General features: G+C 46.8%; 1 protein-coding gene across 1 annotated transcript in view; it reads left to right on the top strand.

The window, feature by feature from the left end:
* The window catches only part of TRAM2 (translocation associated membrane protein 2), a 54,298-nt gene that overhangs the window by 7,701 nt on the left and 27,454 nt on the right, over positions 1-19,143 (top strand). The window contains exon 2 of the mRNA XM_077812380.1: positions 16,790-16,853. Coding sequence (XP_077668506.1) covers positions 16,790-16,853 — 64 coding nt within the window. The remainder of the gene's footprint in view (positions 1-16,789; positions 16,854-19,143) is intronic.

Consider the following 19,143-nt stretch of genomic DNA (forward strand, 5'->3'; position numbering starts at 1 on the left):
ACATGGGCCACTGCTGCGTACTGATTGGGCCACAAGCGGCCCACGCCTCAGCTTGAGAACCACTGGGTTAGACAAACATCTGTCAGGAATGGCCGAGTTAAAACGTCGTCCTGCCTTGAGTGCAGGGGACTGGACTAGATGGCCTCTAGTCTAGCCTTCCAGTCCTACACTACTATGATTCTGTGAACATGGTGGCTAGTACAAGTCTGAACAGCTGTACAGCATTTCACACCCAAAGTACTGTGAGTATCAACTTCTTAGGGCCTGACCCTGCAACCCCTCTTCATACACACAGCTTCTATTGACTTCAGTGGGAAATCCCTGTGCAGAGAGCGCTTTGTAACCAAGGCCTTGCCTTGGCCAGTCAGACTTGTGCCCTTTGTAGCCTGGTATCCTGTCATGGGCAGTGGGCAGTTGCCAAATGGCGAAGAAGGACAGTGCAGCAGTTAGAGCACTAGCCCTAGGAGTCGGGAGACCTGAGTTCAAGTCTCTGCTCCACAACGAGGTTTGTGTAACTCACTTAGCCTCTCTGTGCCTCTCATCCCCATTTTAGATGGGAAACATAGCACTTTCCCACCTCAAAGCGGTGTCGTGAGGATAAATACATTAAAGATTGAGGCACTCTGTGACAGGAGCCTTGTAAGTCCATCTACTAGGTACTAGGTAGATGCCTTTGAAAGTGGCCTGGACACAGTGCTATACAATGTACTATGGGTAGAGCCTTCCCAAATTCGCAGTCCACTTTGGTAAATTTCATGTCATAGCATTTTAAAAATCTTGAATTTCATGGTTTCAGATATTTAAATCTTAAATTTCAGTGTTGTCACAAAGCATGAATATGTATTTAAAAATATAACCGTGTCAAGCCCTTAAGTCAGCATTTCTAAAACTGGGGGTCCCGACCCAAAAGGGGGCTCCGAGGCCATTGTGGCAGGGCTGCGGTATGGCCACCTTTACTTCTGCGGTACCTTCCGAGCTGGGCGGGCAGAGAGCAGCGGCTGCTGGCCGGGTGCCCAGCTCGGAAGGCAGAGCTGACCCAGCGGCGGTATAGAAGTAAGAATGCCATGGTGTGGGATTGCCACCCTTACTTCTGCGCTGTAGCCTGCAGCGATGCGGCCTTCTGAGGTGGGCGCCTGGCTAGCAGCTGCCACTTTCTGGCCGCCCAGTTGTGAAGGCGGTGCAGAAGTATGGGTTGGCAAGTATGGGTTGCCATGTGGGCGGCGCAGAAGTATGGGTTGCCTGCCCCGCCCCCTCCCAAAATCCGGATTACGTGGGAGAGACCAGTTTCATGGTCTGTGTCATGTTTTTCATGGCTGTGAATTCAGTAGGACCCTAACTATAGGGAACAGTCTTGTGTTGGCAGTGAGATGGCGCGTGTGATCTACTATAGGCTTCTCCATCTGTAGCTTCTAGGATGAAGGCTGATGTGATGAAAATATTTTTTTTGGATTGAACCCAGTTTCAGTCCCCTCTTAATTCAAGTTGGATCTGGTTCCTCTCCAGATCGATTGTGTGAAAGGTGTAGTTGGTGTGAGAGGGAGAAAGCAGTGCTGGATTTTCTACAGCTCCTGGCCTCTTTGGCAAGCAGTCTAAATAAGTTTCTACTCCTGACCTGTCCAGGGTCAGTGCAGGAAGCTACAGGATGGACCACGCTTTGAAAAGACATGCTTGCTCATTCTAAAAGTAAATCTAAGTGATGGCAAAGAATCACTTCCACTATTTTACTGATTAAAATTACCCCATATTTAAATTAAAATAAGTTCTTTTCACCCAAGCCCCAAATTGCTTTTACTTCACTGGCATATTTTAAACCATGTTCTAGCAACAAATGAAACTTGAAAAGGATTTGTAATGCCAGCGCTATGACATGGATGATGGCACCACCAGTTGCCCTTACCTAGCTGGTCAAGCTTTGACTAGGTTAACCTTAATACAAAATGCTTACGCAGCGTTTTTCATCCCTCAATCAACAAAGCACTTTACTAAGGAGGTCAGTATCATTATCCACATTTTACAGAAGGGGAAACTGAGGCACCGGAGATGATGTGACTTGCCCAAGGTCACCCAGCAGGCCAGTGGCAGAGCTGGGAATCAAACCCCAATCTCCCAAGTCCCAGTCCAGGGCCCTCTCTTCTGGCTTGCAGAGCTGTAGACATTTATGGTAATAAAATCTTGCTGACTCGTATTAAATTCCTATTTGTCTCAAACAGTTCAGATAAGCTTGTTGCTAAAGCACACTTGTGACATGCAGCAATGCTCCTTTGTATAACGTGAACTCACTAAACTTGGAAACTTCCCCCCCTCCCCGTGCCTTGAAAGTAGGTGGTTTTAGTTAGTCAAAACCAAAAGCACATCTGGATTCTAGAGTCACCACACAGCTTGGTGGGAGGAGAAATTAATCTATTTTAGCCAGAGCCAATGAAGCTCAAGTTGCGATGCTTTCTCCTGTATTCTTGTTCCAAACAAGGATGGGAACATTCACTGCCATCATAGTCCTGAATCATGGTCTTCCAAATATGACCCTGCCAAAGGGAGGAGGCTCTCAAATGAGCTCCTGTTTCCAGACTAATACTAAATATACTCTGTCCTATTATAGCACCCTTCACGAAAAGCTCTTAAAACACAGTACAAGCAGTAACGAACGAAGCCTCACAATAGCCCTTTGTGGTAAGGTAATGTCATCTGTGTCTGATGGACAGGGAAACCGGAGAACCCAGAGGTGAAGTGACCTGGCCAAGATTGCAGAGTTTGTGGCGGAGCTGGGATTAGAACCTAGATCTCCTAGTGCGGTGGGAATAAATAAAAGGGAAATGCATGGTAGACGAACTGTTGTATGTTAAAATAGACAGGTATATTTGGACAGTGTGTTGTGAATCAGATGCTAAAAAAAACCCCTCCTTTTTATCCTTGAGCCTCAGAGTCAAATTTGGGAGTCCAATTTACGTGCAGGTCCTATTCTGACGCATCTGGAATGTACTTTGGATTAACAGGTTTTTATTTGTGTTTCAATGGACACTCGAGCCCTCAGAGCACAACATTAGGAAGCAACGTATCTTTTTTTAATTGTTTGACAAACCTGTAATATGAACAGAAATATTTTAAGGAGGCTGTGGAATCTCTGTCATTGGAGGTGTTTAAGAGCTGGTTAGACAAACACCGGTCACAGACGGTCTAGACCAGTGGTCTCCAAAGTGGGGTGCACGCACTGCAGGGGGTGCGCCAGAGGATCCCAGGGGGTGCTCTGCAGGAGGAGCACTCCGCCGGTTATTTTTATTCGGCGGCAGCTCGGCACGCCTGTGGCAGGTCTTCCCGTCTTCTTTCTTCTGCGGCACCGTGCAGGTTCGCGATCCAAAAACTTTGGAGACCACTGGTCTAGACAATACTTAGTCCTGTTTCAGTGCAGGGGACTGGACTAGATGACATCTGAAGGTTCCCTTACAGTCTTACATTTCCATGATTTATTTCTAATGACACTTCCCGGGCAGGGCGGGGCCAGGTTTATGCATTTAAAGGTGCTGTAAACCAAACCCAATAGCCTCCTTGTAGCTGCGGACAAGCCCTGGGCACACCTGAAAGTGAAACTAACCAGGATTTGACTAGAAACGTTTGTCAGTTTCACTTTTGATTTTGCTGCATGACCTGCAAAATGCCAACAGCTTGAACAATGAAGTAAATGGGGTCAGGATGTTAAGATGTCCATTTAAGACCTATTAGAGGGACCTGGTTTTCTGAGGGGGAGGGGATGCCCTTTAATAGGTCTGTTTGGGATGCCCAGAATCTCTAGTCACATCTAAAAATCTTGACATTTTAAAATTCCAGCTTCAATAATCCAAGGTACATCAGTAACGGGGCCATGAATTATTGGTACATGGTGATGCATGTGCTCTAGGTTCTCTTCTAAAGGGGGGAAAGGGCACCCCAGCATTTATATGGGATAAGCAGCTCCCACACTAAGAATTATTTTGACTTCATTCACTCTCCAGTTATAAGTAAATAGGTGGGCTGTGGAGTGTGATTATGCGTCTTCAAATACTTCTCATAATAATTGAGTTGTGTTCCTTTGATTTTTGGTCCCCGCTATCCCATTCACTTTCCTGTGGCATGCTGAGTGGCTCCCAATGTCATGCTACAGGGCTAAAAGTAGCAGTGTAGACGTTCCCACTCAGGCTCTTAGATCCACCCACTCGCCAGGTTTCCATGCCTCAGCTCCAGTCCGAGCGGGAACATTATACTGCTATTTTTAGCCCCGTAGCACAAGCCCCATGAGTCTGAGTGTGTAGACCTAGGTTCTGAGGCTTACTGCTGCAGGCCTTTTTTGCAGTGTAGACATACTGAGTGGCTGTTGGATGTCAGCCTAGTGCCAGGATTGGGGTTTTAATGTCACCAGTTTAGGCTGTTACTGGATCAGGTGTCAGTATCGTATTCAGTGGAGCAGATTCCCGTCTGAGTGATGGGGAGATTAAAACCCATCTGGCTGGTAGCTGGAGTAGGGCAGGAGGGCTGTAATTTGCACAGCATTCGGGAAGCTTAGTTTTGGCTAATGCCGTCCCTGACCCTTGCAAACAGTTCTGTGCAAACAGTAGCTCCTCTCCCACCCGCTTGCTCATTACTCATTCCCCTAATCTGACTGTTCTCCACGTCACCAGCTGGCATTGCACTCGATGGATTCCAAACTCCAGCTGGTGCCAGCGTGTTTACTTACGCAGGCAGCAGGAGAGCCTGGCAAACGGCCCGTGGCCAAGTTGCTGCACAGCTTTGCAAAGAGAGCGCAAGGTAAAGGGATCTTGGAGATGAGACACCGGTTTACGTTCTCGCCCATAGTGCCTGTGAGGGAGGTGGGGCTGAGCTGCTGTTCCTGTACTAAAGGGAAGGTGGCTTGGCGTCTCTTTCTCAAGAAGAACGGGAGTACTTGTGGCACCTCTAAGATGCCAGAAGTACTCCTGTTCTTTTTGCGGATACAGACTAACACGGCTGCTACTCTGAAACCTATTTCTCAAGATGGTCCCAGGCTGAGGGTGGTGGTAACGGTTTAAGATCTGTGTGATGGTAGCACCTGGAGGCCAGCCAGCTATGGTGGTCGGTGCTGCACGGACATACAGCACGTGACAGACGCTGTCCTAAAGAGCTGACCACCAACGGGGGAGGTTTCCAAAGGAGTGTAAGCGACTTGGGGTACGTCCACATGGCAGCCAGGAGTGTCCTTTCCAGCTCAGGTAGATATACTTCTGCTAGCTTTCGTCAGGCTAGTGCACTCCAAATAGTAGTGTGGCCAATGGCTCCATGGGCAGTGACACGGGGTAGCTGCCTGAGTACGCACCCTGTCGGGGAGGGGGGTGCAGCTCGCTTGTCCCATCACCCATGTAGCTGCAGCACCACTGCTATTTTTGGCTCATTTTATCTGGATCAAAGCTAGTGTGTGTACGTCTACCCAGGCCAGAAGGGACAGCCCCCCTGACTGCAGTGTCAGTGTACCCTTAGGAGCACAAGTTCCTGGGAGGGCTGTAACTTCCCCAAGTCCCTGGGGCTGAGGCTCCTAAATGACTTAGGGTGGTTTGATGAGCCCATTCCAAACCCCGTTGATATTCAGTGAGATGTACGTATCTCACTCCCTTAGTCTCTGAAAGTCTCAGTCTACAAGATGAGACATAACCGGTAAATGAGACAAGCAGGCTGAGGTGAGGGACTCTGGGTATAACACAAATCCTGGGATGTGCTTAGTTCTTGGCCAGCTGTGAGCTGTGGTTGCAACTTGCCACCTGCAGTCTGAACTTTCCCGCTCTGGTGCAGTCTTCCTCTTTGGATCCACCGGTACCTCCCAAGTGACTTACAAAGGGTTCTGGTTCTTTCTTTAATACTTCAAGAACTTAGAAAAAGTTGTCACCGGGGTCTCCAGGTTTTGCGTGCCCGTCTTTGGACCAAATAGTTTTACAGTTGCTGTTTCTATTTTATAGATAGATCTTTTATTGGACACTAAATGCAGTTCATCCTAATGCTTTGCAAACACCAGTGCTTGCCATGCCCCTGTGAGTTTGGGAAGTCTTATCGCCATTTTACTGATGGGGGAAACTGGGGCACGGAGCAGTTATGTGACTTGCCCAGAGGCACAAAGCCAGGGCTAGAGCTCCTGAGTTCTTGTTTCACTGTCCTGTGTGTGAGCCAATAGATCATGCCGCTCTGTCTGCACAATACCCTGGATTATGTTAAACAGCATATGGCCGTACGTTGGGTGTTGTAAATACTTGTTGCCAGTCCTGCTCCAAATGAAGTTATCCAGCCGCATCAGATCATACACAGTGGGTCTCCTGCTTTGAGCAGGGGGTTGGACTAGATGACCTCCTGAGGTCCCTTCCAACCCTGATATTCTGTGATTCTATAAAATACTGGGATGACCTCACTGTGATGGGTAAACACTGGTATGACTGAGCAGAATTTGACACTCTAATTTACATGTGGCCAGCAAGGACATTACAGGTGTCCTGTTAAATGCCCCTCTTACCTGCCAATGATGCATGTAGCCTGTCCACACAGCCATGTATTCATCTCGCTGGAGTCCTGATGGTCCCTTCTCTGTTCCCTCTGCTCGTTCGTTACGTGCATCTTGTTTCAGTTTAAATTGCAAGCACTTTGGGATCTGAGTGTGTTTGCACAACCCCCAAAATGATGGGGCTCTAATCTCAGGGCTTCTCTACGCTTAAGATGCTACAATGAGGCAGCTTCTCTAGTGTTTCAGTGTAGACACTAGCTATGCTGACAGGAGGGGTTCTTCCATCGACGCTGGTAATCCACCTCCCTGAGAGGTGGTAGCTAGGTCAATGGAGGAATCTTTCTGCCGACCTAGCGCTGTCTACCTAGGACATAGGTTGGCTTAACGCTGCTGCTCAGGGGTGTGGATTATTCACACCACTGACCAACATAGTTAAACCGAGCTAACTTTGTGGTGTAGACTAGATCTCAGTCTTTAGATCAAGACTGGATTCTAGAGAGAAATGCCCTAGTTCAGCCACACCATTTGGAGCTCTGGGCAGGAATCGGTGGGTGAAATTATGATGGCCTGTGTTCTGCAGGATGTCAGTCAAGATCAGGGATCGGCAACCTTTGGCATGTGGCTCACCAGGGAAAGCCGCTGGCAGGCAGGGACAGTTTGTTTACCTGCAGCGTCTTCAGGTTCGGCCAATCACAGCTCCCACTGGCCATGGTTCGTCGTCCCAGGCCAATGGGGGCTGCAGGAAGGGCGGCCAGCACATCCCTTGGCCCGTGCCGCTTCCCGCAGCCCCCACTGGCCTGGAACGGCGAACCGTGCCCAGTGGGAGCTGCGATTGGCCAAACCTGCAGATGCTGCAGATAAACAAACGGGCCCGGCCCACAAGCAGATTTCCCTGGCGGGCCATGTGCCAAAGGTTGCCAATCCCTTGTCTAGATGATCAGAGTGGGTTCTTCTGGCCTTAAAATTTTATCTGCCCTGAGAGGGCAAAGCTAATCTTGCCAATTAGGTTAAACGGTGGTTCCAATTGTCTTATTCCAGTGACTTCATTGTTATTAATCTGGGCGCTTCCGGGTGAGTGAGAGCAGAGTTTAGTTTTCATTTGTAACCACATCTGGAATGGTTTGAAGCCTTCGTGTGAAGTTAGTGCCAGTGGTGGTATTGGAATGAAAGCCCCAGAGGCTTCGGTCCTCTGTGCATAGAGCAAGTACAAAAGCAGCAGCAACGCAAGCTTCCTCCCCACTTGGGAGCAAGAAGCAGTACTCAGGGTAGGAACTTTGACCCTGCTAGTGTCCTCAAGGCAACACACTAAAGAAAACCTGAGTAACCCGGTGAATTGCTGTAGAAACACTGTGTGCCTCGACTTGGAATCTCCAGGCAGTCCGCTTTGCTGGACTTGCATAGCGGATACAGTCACCAGCGGGTGAAACACACTAGGCCTACGAATCTCTGATCACGTGGTGCTCCTGGGTTTTTCCTTAGAGGGACAAGGAAGACACAGGTGTTATCGGTTGTAGCTGACACGGTATGGAATAATTTCACACTTATAGAAATTCTGATTTAGTGTGAAGGAAAATTTCACAGTCCCCCTCATATCAGCCTCTTTAAAAGCTGCCCTTGTGCTTTGGTTCCACCTCACATGCAGACAGGAATGGGGGCAGGAGGCGGGATTGGGAAGAGAATCAGCTTCCAGATGCAGAGAATGAAAATAATTTGGTCCAAGTTCCATGACTAGACCTGCCGCAGTGTTAGAAGGACCAGCAACAACACTTCTGTCACAAATCTCATGAGCCCTCAGGCCTGCAAAGCTGTTGCTGTATAGCCCAGGGAGGCTGGGATTATCAGTTCCCCACTGGCCAACCACATCTGTTTCCAAACCTGGCTGGTCATGAGACTGCAGATATTTAAAACTGAATCATGCTAATGACTAATTTGCTTTTGATTCCTTTCTGCTTCAGTTCAGACATAGATTTGAGTAGTTGCTATCTTGATTTGCCAAAGCTAGTAGAAAACAGTGTTTTGTGCCATCTGAAAGCTTGGAACCCCGCTTTGAAATAGCAGATATCATTAACTTTAGCCATTCATGAGATTGTCTACTAAAATCACATTGGAATTGACCAGAGCTTTGGGAGTAGAATGCTAAGGATGTTGTGGTATTAAGGTATGAAATCTTGCAACCAGCATGCCTGGAAGTCCTTTGGTGGGCAGTACAAGTGCTTTAGGACCAGAAAACTTTACAAAGCCCTGGTCCAGCGAATGGAAAGAAATACTTTTGTTCTTTGCTGTGTGTCCCTATTATGTAGCACAAGGTCTCTGAGCTATTCACTAAGGATTTGGATCACAGGTGGGCTGGAATGCAGGAAACCTGAATTCTGTTCCCCACTCTGCCACTGACTCATTGTCTGACCATGGGCAAGTACCTCAGTTCCCCATCTGTAAAACGGAAACGGTACAGGGCTCCTCTTTATAAATCTGAGACATACAGATTATAGTTCTGTGTATGGCATAAGATCACTAGCTATCATTGCCTAGTTATCATGTAGGGCTTTTTAGAATACAACTAAAATGCAGCTACCTCTGGGGTGGAGGGTGGTTGCTGGGTAAACAATTGTCATGTTCAGTAGTTGTGTGGGAGAGAAGGGAATGTTTGGCCAAGACCGTGGGCACATCACTTTCTTGTGTTCAGTGCTATGAGACCTTTAATATCCCCACAGAGTCTTTGTTTTTTAAGGCCTTATCTGAAAGACACTGAGACAGATAGTTGCAGTGTTTCATAGATTGTGGTCTTCTAAATGGCAGTTGCTAACCTTTACTAAATGCAGCTTCTGTCTATTTGTGTTGAAGCTCACAGTGCACTAAGTCTGTCTTTTCTAAAGATCTGCACTTCCCTGCGTGGTATGGAATCTAGACGGCTCATGGGGGTGGGTGAAGAGAAATCCTGTGTTGCCACTTGCTTGGAAACATTAACGTGCCCAATGTTGCAGGTTTTAATTCTCTGATTTCAATACAGATGATTCAGCTTGTTATTACCAAGTCAAGTGTTGGCTGCTAACATTGCACTCTGTGATGAAGGGGGTCTTTGCAAACAGTGAATTCCACCTCCCCAGCAAGGTAGGGTAAATACTCCAATTTGGTAGCTGAGGAAACCGATACACAGATTAAGTGACTTGCCCAAATTTACTTTGTCAGTAGCAAAGTTTTGACAATAGAAACCAGGAGTCCTCATTCTTCATGTCCTACTTTTACTAGTCATAATAATAGCTAATAATACCTAGCTCTTATACGGTGCTCTTCATTAATAGATCACAACTCGACGTACAAAGCAGGTCAGTATGATTATCCCCATTTTACAGATGGGGAAACTGAGGCACGGGCATGTTACTAGGCCAAAGTCACCCAGCAAGCCAGTAGCAGAGCTCCTTGGTATCCTGAGTCCCAGTTCTTTGCTCCATCAACTAGACAATACTGCTTTTACATTAAATGGCATCAGTGCTAGCTGATATTTATCATCTGAATTCTCTAATCACCTTTGTGTGTGTGTCTGTAATAACAATATATTTTACATTGTAAAAATTACTCTAAATATTTAATTACCTTCGTTGAGAAGGTTCCTGGCCTAGTGGATAGAGGAGAAGCTGTAGATATGATATATCTTGATTATAGTAACCCCTTTGACACATGACATTCTCATAAGCAAACTAGGGAAATGTAGTCTAGATGAAATTACCATAAATTGAGTATAAGTTTGGTTGAAAAACTACTCAAAGAGTAGTTATCAATGGTTCCCTGTCAAACTGGGAGGGCATATCTAGTGGGGTCCTTCCAGGGTCTGTCGTGGGTCTGCTACTATTCAGTATTAATGGCTTGGCGAATAGAGTGGAGAATAAGCTCACAAAATTTATGGATGACACCAAACTCGGAGGGGTTGCAAACACTTTGGAGGACAGGGTTAGAATGCAAAACATTGGATTCTTGATTCAGTCTTGATACATTGGAGAATTGGTCTGAAATCAGCAAGATGACATTCGGTCAAGATGAGTGCAATGTACTTCCCTTACGAAGGAAAAATCAAATGCATAGCCACAAAACAGGAAATAACTGGCTAGGTGGTAGTACTACTGAAAACGACCTGGGGGTTGTAATTAGGCTTGGCAGAGAACAATTTTTATTTATTTTTAAAATAAATTTGGTGGATAGTATTGATGCTTATTTTTAAGCATTTTTTCTATTATTGATTTAAATTTTCACAGTTGCAGGGAATTATTGGGGGGTGTCAGATAATCATTTTAATGACAATAGACATTAAGATTCAAAAAAGTAAAAACCTTATAACCACTAAAACACAAACTGTCAGCATCATGTGTCAAAATACGGAAAGTAGATATCCTTAAATCAAGCTCTAATACAGTCTCAAGCAGCATTTTTCTTACTCTGCCTTTATGTAAATTTCTGTTTTCATTGAAAGAAGTATTTTCCCATCTGTTTATGTAGTAAAATCAACATTTACTGAAACTTACTGGTAAAAATCCAACCCTTCCAAGCACCCGTATAGTGGATCACGAATTGAATGAATCAACAATGTGATGCAGTTGAGAAAAAGACTGATATTAACAGGAGTTTCATATGTAAGACATGGGACGTAATTGTCCCTTTCCACTTGGTACTGTGTCAAGTTCTGGGCACCACACTTTAGGGAATATGTAGACAAATTAGAGAGAGTCTAGAGGAGATCAACAAAAATTATAAAAAGGTTTAGAAAACCTCACCTATGAGGAAAGGTTAAACAAACTGGGCATGTTTAGTCTTGAGAAAAAAAAGTCCTGGGTAGGACCTGATAACAATCTTCAAATCTGTTAAGGGCTGCTCTCAAGAGGACAGTGTTCAGTTGTTCTCCATGTCCCCCAAGGGTTGGACAAGAAGTAATGGGCTTAATCTGCAACAAGAGAGATTTAGGTTAGATATTAGGGAAAACTTTCTAACTCTAAGGATACTGAAGTATGGAATAGGCTTCCAAGAGAGGTTGTGGAATCGCCGTCTTTGGAGGTTTTTAAGGACAGGTTAAACTTGTCCGGGATGGTCTAGGTCAGTGGTTCTAAAACTTTTCTTTTTGTGGATCACTTGAAAATTGCTGAGGGTTTCGACACGATCTTTCCAAATGTTGTTTGTACCGTTAGCTAACAATTGTAAAGCTTTGGATAAAAGCGCTATAAAAAAAATTAACTCTTTTTTGTCCTACAATTAAAAGCACATAACTGCTATTTTAATATCAGTAGTCTTACCTTTCTATTGTGATGGATGTGCCCTCTCTCCCCTGCCGTGGCAACCCCCAAGCTGGGACTGGGAAGGAGGGGGTCTCTCTCCTGCCACAGCAGTCATGGAGCAGAGGCTGGGAAGAAGGGCCGTCTCTCCCTGGCAGCCGCAGCCCTGGAGCTGGGGAAAGTCGCCTCTTTCTCTGGCCGCCGCAGCTCTGCGTGTCCCAAATTCCCCCCACCCTCTCTTCTCACCCCACTGCCCCTCCCACCTACCCCCATTCCTCCCAAGGCCACCACCTCACCTTACATGTGCGTCTTCTCCAGAGTCCAGGCACTTAATTAGTGGAGCCGTGCCTGGGCGGACTCCACTAATTAGGTGGGTGGCCCTTCATTCTCTCTCATGTGGCTGCCCAGGCGCGCACCTTAGAGCAGGGGCAGGCAAACTTTTTGGCTTGAGGGCCACATCGGGTTTCTGAAATTGTACAGAGGGCCAGTTAGGGGAGGCTGGGCCTCCCCAAACAGCCAGGCTGCTGGGCAGGGGGAACAGCAGGGGAGGGGCCAGGGGCTAGCCTCCCAGTCCAGGAGCTCAGGGGCTGGGCAGGAGGGTCCTGCGGGCCGGATGTGGCCCGTAGACTGTAGTTTGCCCACCTCTGCCTTAGAGGGAACTATCCGCAGACCACAATTTGAGAACCTCTGGTCTAGGTATACTTTGTCCTGCCTCAGTGCAAGGGACAGGTACAGTCCAGTATGGCCTCTTGAGGTCCTTTCCAGCCCTACATTTCTATGATTCTATATATAAAGTAGCCTCCCCAGAGACCACACAATGCTCCCACACACTTGTATTTCCCTTCTTCTAAGCAACTTTGCGCTGTCGTTTTCTCTTGTTTGTTCTTAATTTAGGAATGCCTATATTGGATCAGACCCAGTCTGTCTAGGTCTGTATTCTGTCTCAGACAGTGTCCAGTACTAGGTGATTCAAAGAAAGGTAAAATAAACTGTGATTATGAGCTAGCCTGCCTCCCAAGGAAAATTTCTTCCTGACCTCTGTTAGTCATAGCTCAAAGTGTGAGGTTTTATATCCCTTTATATCCTCTTGGAAGAAAATGTAAAATCATCACTAGTAAAGTTTGCAGATGCTGCAGAAATTGAGGCTGTGGTATAGGATGAGGCTAGATCACTTGGTAACCTCGGTGCAAGCAAATAATGTCCATTGTAATACAGCAAAATATACCCCTACGAGCAAAGAATGTAGGCCATGCTTACGGGATGGGGACTCTGTCCTGGGAGGCAGTGACTCTGAGAAAGACTTGAGAGTCATGGTGGATAATCGGCTGAACATGAGCTCCCAGTGCAACACAGTGGCCCAAAGGGCTAATGTGATCAGGAGATGCGTAAACAGGTGAATCTTCAATAGGAGAGGAGAAGTTATTTTACTCTGTATTTGGCACTGGTGGAACAGCTGCTGGAATATTGTGTCCAGTTCTGGTAGCCACAAGTCAAGAAGACCACAGAATAAGGATGTTGATAAAATGGAGAGGGTTCAGAGAAGAGCCATGAGAATGATTAAAGGTTTAGAAAACATGTCTTATAATGACAGACTCAAGGATCTCAATCTATTTAGTTTAACAAAGAGAAGGTTTAGGCGTGACTTGATCACAGTCTATAAATACCTACATGGAGAACAAATATTTGACAATGGGCTCTTCAGCCTAGCAGAGAAAGGTACAACTCAGTCCAGTGGCTGGGTGTTGAAGCTAGATAAATTGAGACTGGAAAGATGTAAATTTTTGACAGTGAAAGGAATTAACCATTGGAACATCTTACCGAGGGTCATGGTGGATTCTCCATCACTGGCGATTTTTAAAAGGTTGTAAGCTCTTTGGAGTATGGTATTTATTTATCTGTATGGTATTTATGGTCATGCAGGGACTGGACTAGATGACCTCTCAAGGTCCCTTCCAGTTCCATGATTCTATGCCTATCTATGGTATTATAATCGTGTGTGGTTTGCAGTAACACTTTGTTACTCTTACCCTTTTATGTGCAGTGCATCCGATGAAGTGAGCTGTAGCTCATGAAAGCTTATGCTCAAATAAATTTGTTGGGCTCTAAGGTGCCACAAGTCCTCCTTTTCTTTTTGCTGATACAGACTAACACGGCTGCTACTCTGAAACCTGTCATTCTTCTCATTAGTAGCTCAGTCACCCAAGACTGAAATTCCTGCCTTAACCGCTCAGTGCCTCAGTTTCCCTACCTCCACAGAGGTGATGTGCAGCTTGAGTCTCTGAAGTAGTTAGAGGCTCGCAGATGGAACCTGGTAAATCAAGTGTATACTTCTAATCAAATCCACCTTCGAATGAGGCCTGTTGAATTGCCATGATCGCTGCCCAGGCAGCCTGCTTCCACCCCATTGCGGGCTTTACTGTCATCCATGCAATGCATGGAAGGCACAAAGCTCTTGAAGTGCTCAGTGTTACTGTTAATTGGCTGGCCCTGGAGTCACGATAGAGCCTGGGGTGTCGGCTCTGTCTCTGTCTTAGGTGCTGTTATTCTAGAGCTCGGGAATCGTTTGATTTAATGCTGCCTGCTCCCAGGCATGCCCACCTTTGGGGCTCAGTTGAGCGTTGGTGGCCCATGCTTGGCTGTGGGAGCGTGCACTTCAGGACCTGCTCCCTTCCAACTCACTCAGCATCAGGTTTCTGGTATTGTTTCTGGCTCTGTTTCCTGGGGCACGACACAGGGAGTCCTGTCTCGCTCCGCGTCGCAGCTGCACCTCCCGCTTGGTCTGTCGTCCACTTGGACCCTGCTAGCCAGGGGGCAGATGTATCCATTTTGTGACCAAACGCCAATGAAAACGCAGCCTTGGCTTTTGGTTCCAGATGGCTTGGTTGCCTTGTTCCCGACCTTTCCCCAGCCCAGCAGCTGTCCTTCTGCATCTGCCTCAGCAGTGTGGGCTGGAGTCCCAGAGAGCATGTCAGTGATCAGATCTCCTGCTCCTGCAATGAGGAACTGGAAACTAATACTTACCTACTTCTCCTTCCTTCCCCCCCCCCCCCCCCCAATGGACTTCACACTCACCTCTACTGCCATGCTAACCCCTCCCCACCTGAGCTCCCAGTGCAAACCTCCTCTCTTCTGGTTCTGGGCCCAAGGATCAGATTGAGACCCAGCAGCAGCGTGAAGTTCAGACCCAGGGATGTGGCTTCCCAATCCCAGCCTTCCAAAGTTCTGGCCTTTCTCCCCGTACGGGGCAGCCTTTGCTCATCCCCAGCCTCAGCAGCCTCCTGAACCCCAGAAGGCTCTTAGAGTAGCCAGCTCGCCAAGGACTGAACACACACTGGATTTCGAGGAGTAAAGAGACCATGCACAGATGCTGGATGGACACTTGGGCTTACCATGCACAATACAGACACGTGATTTTTGAAATTTTGAAAAATCGTAGCCCTGGTATCCTTGAGGTTTTGCGAGCAGGATAGAATTAACCCTGAGATGCTTTCCAGGCCCTCAGCCCAAACCACGGATTTTACAGGATGTATCTATAGATGTGTGCCATCTGCAACGGCTTCAATTTGATTCCCAAAGCTGCTTTTCCTCCCCACCCAAGGAGTCTTAACAAGCATCTGCCACTCTCCTCCATGGTTCTGACATGGCTAATCCCTGTGTCTGTCACCAGTGGGAGGGATTACTGTAAAGAACTGCTGGCTAAATGTGTTTACAATCTACAGCGCTTTGCACCCATCACAGGGCTGAGGTTATTCTGGGGAGCCGGGGCATTCGTTTGTGAGCCAAAGCCAGTTAATGTACTATGCTGATGTCCCTGCCTGGGATGCTAGGAGCTGCTTAGAACCAAATAGTTTTCAAAGTCAAACACTATAATGCTTTAGCTCTCTGTGGTTCCTCTCCTTTTTAAGAGCAAGAGGCTGGGTGAGTGAGGGCCTGTCCCTCAGCCTAATGTATTGCTCAGTCCTTTGGGGGATTTGTCACACTATGACTAGAAATCCTGGCTCTGCCTTACAAGGCTGTATGTAAAGCATCCTTAGATTGAACTGATCTTGCGTGATCACAACGTGCAAGGATGGATGGAGCATGCCTCATCCTGAGGGACTTGGGAGCACTTCACAAACAGACAGACTGGGCACATCCGGGCTCAGGGCGTCATTCCGTCCTGATCACTAGTCATCACAACCTGTCTGTAAGTCTGTCCCCTCCCTGCGCTTTCCTATGGAGTGCTTTGTTTCTTGGTCAGGCTGTTGGCATGGCTGCTCCGTGGTTAAGTTTAAATCCAGTCTAACTTCCCTCCATGATATGACATCATGACTAGAACGTGGTCCTCTCTACCCCTTTGCTGTTTCCCTTTTAAGCTTCGTCTTTTGCAGCAAGGTGAAGGCCCCAAAGAAACAGCTGATGCTGCCTGTTTACCCCCAGAAGTGGTGCAGCGGGGCAGTGTAATCTCCTCTCCCCAGGCTGCCCTGCTGGTCTGCTTCAACCCTGATTTTAAGGGATCTGCTCTAGGCGGTGAGCTGCGATGATTAACAGGGGAGCTAATAGTGGTAACGGACTTCACCTGCAAACTGGATTGGACTGAAAGTATCAGCCTTACCCAAGACACCAGCAAATTGTAGTCTCGACCCACCTAGTCTCATAAATCAGTTTAGACTGTTGGCTGAACAGTGAGCAGAGGATCTGGACTTAACCAGCATGCACTGCAGTGCGATTGGGGATGGGACATGTGACCCAGGGGGAAAGAGGTTGCGGACAAGACTGGACTTTGTGTCCTGCACAGAGTTCCTTGTGATTGGTTGCTGAGCAGTCGGCTTTGTGGAGCAAAGGCAGCTGGCTTGGAAGAGGCAGAGGGATACAAACAGACGTAGCTGGCTCTAAACAGGGAACCCTTTGCCATGAGCCATGCAGAGCTGGGATTTCAGTGGGGGACGGTTCCTGCAGGGTGGATTGTTCTGGCTGGGATATGGGTGGTGGTGGGAATCTGTAGCTGGTTCATTGAAAATACTATGATTCACTTTAACCAGGTGTGTGGGTTTTTTTTTGTCTTTAACAGGCGACAGCCAAGACTGCCTTCCTGTTCATCTTACCTCAGTATAACATTAGCGTGCCTACAGCAGGTAAGAGCATCCACACCAAAGCAGCAGCCCTGCATACAAATCCTCCACAGGATCTCAGCAGACTGTGCCACTCACCCTCATTGCTAAGCATCCCCAGCTGAATGGGTCTCACATTCCACAGCGTACATGACACGGGGGATTTTCTCATAGTAGAAAGCTGCTTTAAAAAAACTATGCTAGCAGTCAGGGAATAGCTCAGTTACTGTTTATCTGGGCTGTTAATCCTCATGCGTCAGGGCATAAACTTCCCACTAGCTGGGGTCAGGAAGAAAATTTCCTTAATGACACATAGTTATTGTAATGCTTCTTCCATCCCTCTCCCACAAAACCACTTGGCCAAACCAATCGGGGCACTTCACAGCGTAATCCTCCCAAACTGTCTTAACGTTCAGACAAAAAATAATATGCACAGGGTGTGTTTTTTTTTTGTCTGCTAAGGAGCATTTGGTTGAGACACCGTGTTGGACTGCATGGGCTATTGGCAATTCCTCCAGCTTTAAATTCTTGATGTAGTTAGTTGGTGGGAGGAAAGAAAAAGAAAGGGAACAAGATCACTGAAAACCAGGATTGTGTAAATGAAGTCAGATGTGGGTGCCCCACTAAAATCAATGCAGCACACTCGACCATGCTCTGTTCAGACATACAGTAAATGCCAGTCCTTTTCGCCAAAGAGCTTGCAGTTTGTATTCATCCTAGCCGCTGGAGATGGAAAAGATCTGTTAGGCTGTCTTGCTTGTCTCTTACACAGAGCTGTCCTACAGTATCTCTTCCAGTGTTCTGTCCAGTCTCGCTTTCATTGTCCTAAGTAATGACCCATCTGCTATGTTCTCTGGGAGACTAGGTTTAAGCGTTCGCTATATGTAGCTTGGTTAAGTGATGCCTGAGGGGATGATTGTGTGGTGCGTGGCAATCTGCAGATATTTAAAGTGTGTAATGCCAAGGAAGGAAAGGAGTCATTGGACTTAAGGGCTGGTCTGCACTGGAATGTTACATCTGCATAGCTATCACTCTGGGGGCGGGGAGAATTTGAAAAACTCACACCTCTAAGAGATGAAGTTAATTTAATCTAACACCCATGTAGACAGCACTAGATCAGAGGAAGAATTCTTCTACCAGTCTAGCTACCACCTCTCCAGGAGGTGGATTAACTAGAGCGATGGGCAAATCCCTCCCTGTCACTGTAGTTGGTGTCTACACTGAAGTGTTACAGCTGTGTTGCTGTAGCATTTGGAGTGAAGACATAGCCTAATAGTGTGGGGTACAGCTAGGGCTAATGAGATGAAAGGGGAACGTTTCTGATCATAACATTAATGTTTAGGCTAGAAGGGACCACTCTGATCATCCAGTTTGACCCGTATAGCACAGGCCAGAGAATTCCACCCAGTGAATACTGCAGTGGAGTGAATTCTATGAACCTATGAAATAATCTCCCAAGGGAAGTGGTGGAAGCCCCGACATTTGGAACATGTTAAAACAGGACAAACCATTGGGTATAATAGGGAACAGCCCAGCACTGGCAACAGGAAGATGGAGTAGCTAGCCTAACAGGGACCCTTCCATTTCTGACCCAATTGTTCTGTAGTGCAGTAGAATGCACTTGTAGGAAACTTCTGTTGCTAGCTTCAATTTTTCTTGGCTCAGCTTCACCTCCATCTCGAGGTGAAGACACTGTCACACTAGCTGCTCATAAATCCAACATACCCTAATTAATTTACTCAGAGGTACCTTCTCCTGCAGTTAGCAAAAGAACAATTACAGGTAGAAAGGTCTGTGAAATACTTTAAAGAAAGGAGTGGGATGGTCCAACTATAGTGTCAAGTAATGAAACTGCTAAAAACCTCACGAACCCTGCAACATTTATTATAGGGACATAGGAATTGCCAGACTGGTTCAGACCCAAGCTCCATGGAGCCCAGTATCCTGTCTCTGGCAGTGGCCAGCACCAGATTCCTCAGAGGAAGGTGTAAGAACCATGCAATGGGTAGATGTGGATTATTCCAGTTCACACACAGGTTTTGTCCCTATCTCTGTGGGCTAATATCCTTTACAAAATGTTCGTTGTCTTTAATTAGAACTCTGGATATTCTTGTTATAAAGATAAATGTCAAGCACTTTGAATCTTGCGAAGTTCTTGGCCTCAACGGTTTCCTGTGGCAATGAGTTCCCCAGCTTAAGTTTTACATGAACTAGTATTTCCTGTTGTTTTTGAAATTGTCACCTTTCAGTTTCATTGCATGTCCCCTGATTCTTGTGTTATGAGGCAGGGAGAGTAGATGCTCCCAATCTACCT

The sequence above is a fragment of the Eretmochelys imbricata genome, chromosome 3 (genome assembly GCF_965152235.1).
Source record: "Eretmochelys imbricata isolate rEreImb1 chromosome 3, rEreImb1.hap1, whole genome shotgun sequence".
Taxonomy (NCBI): Eukaryota; Metazoa; Chordata; order Testudines; family Cheloniidae; genus Eretmochelys; species Eretmochelys imbricata.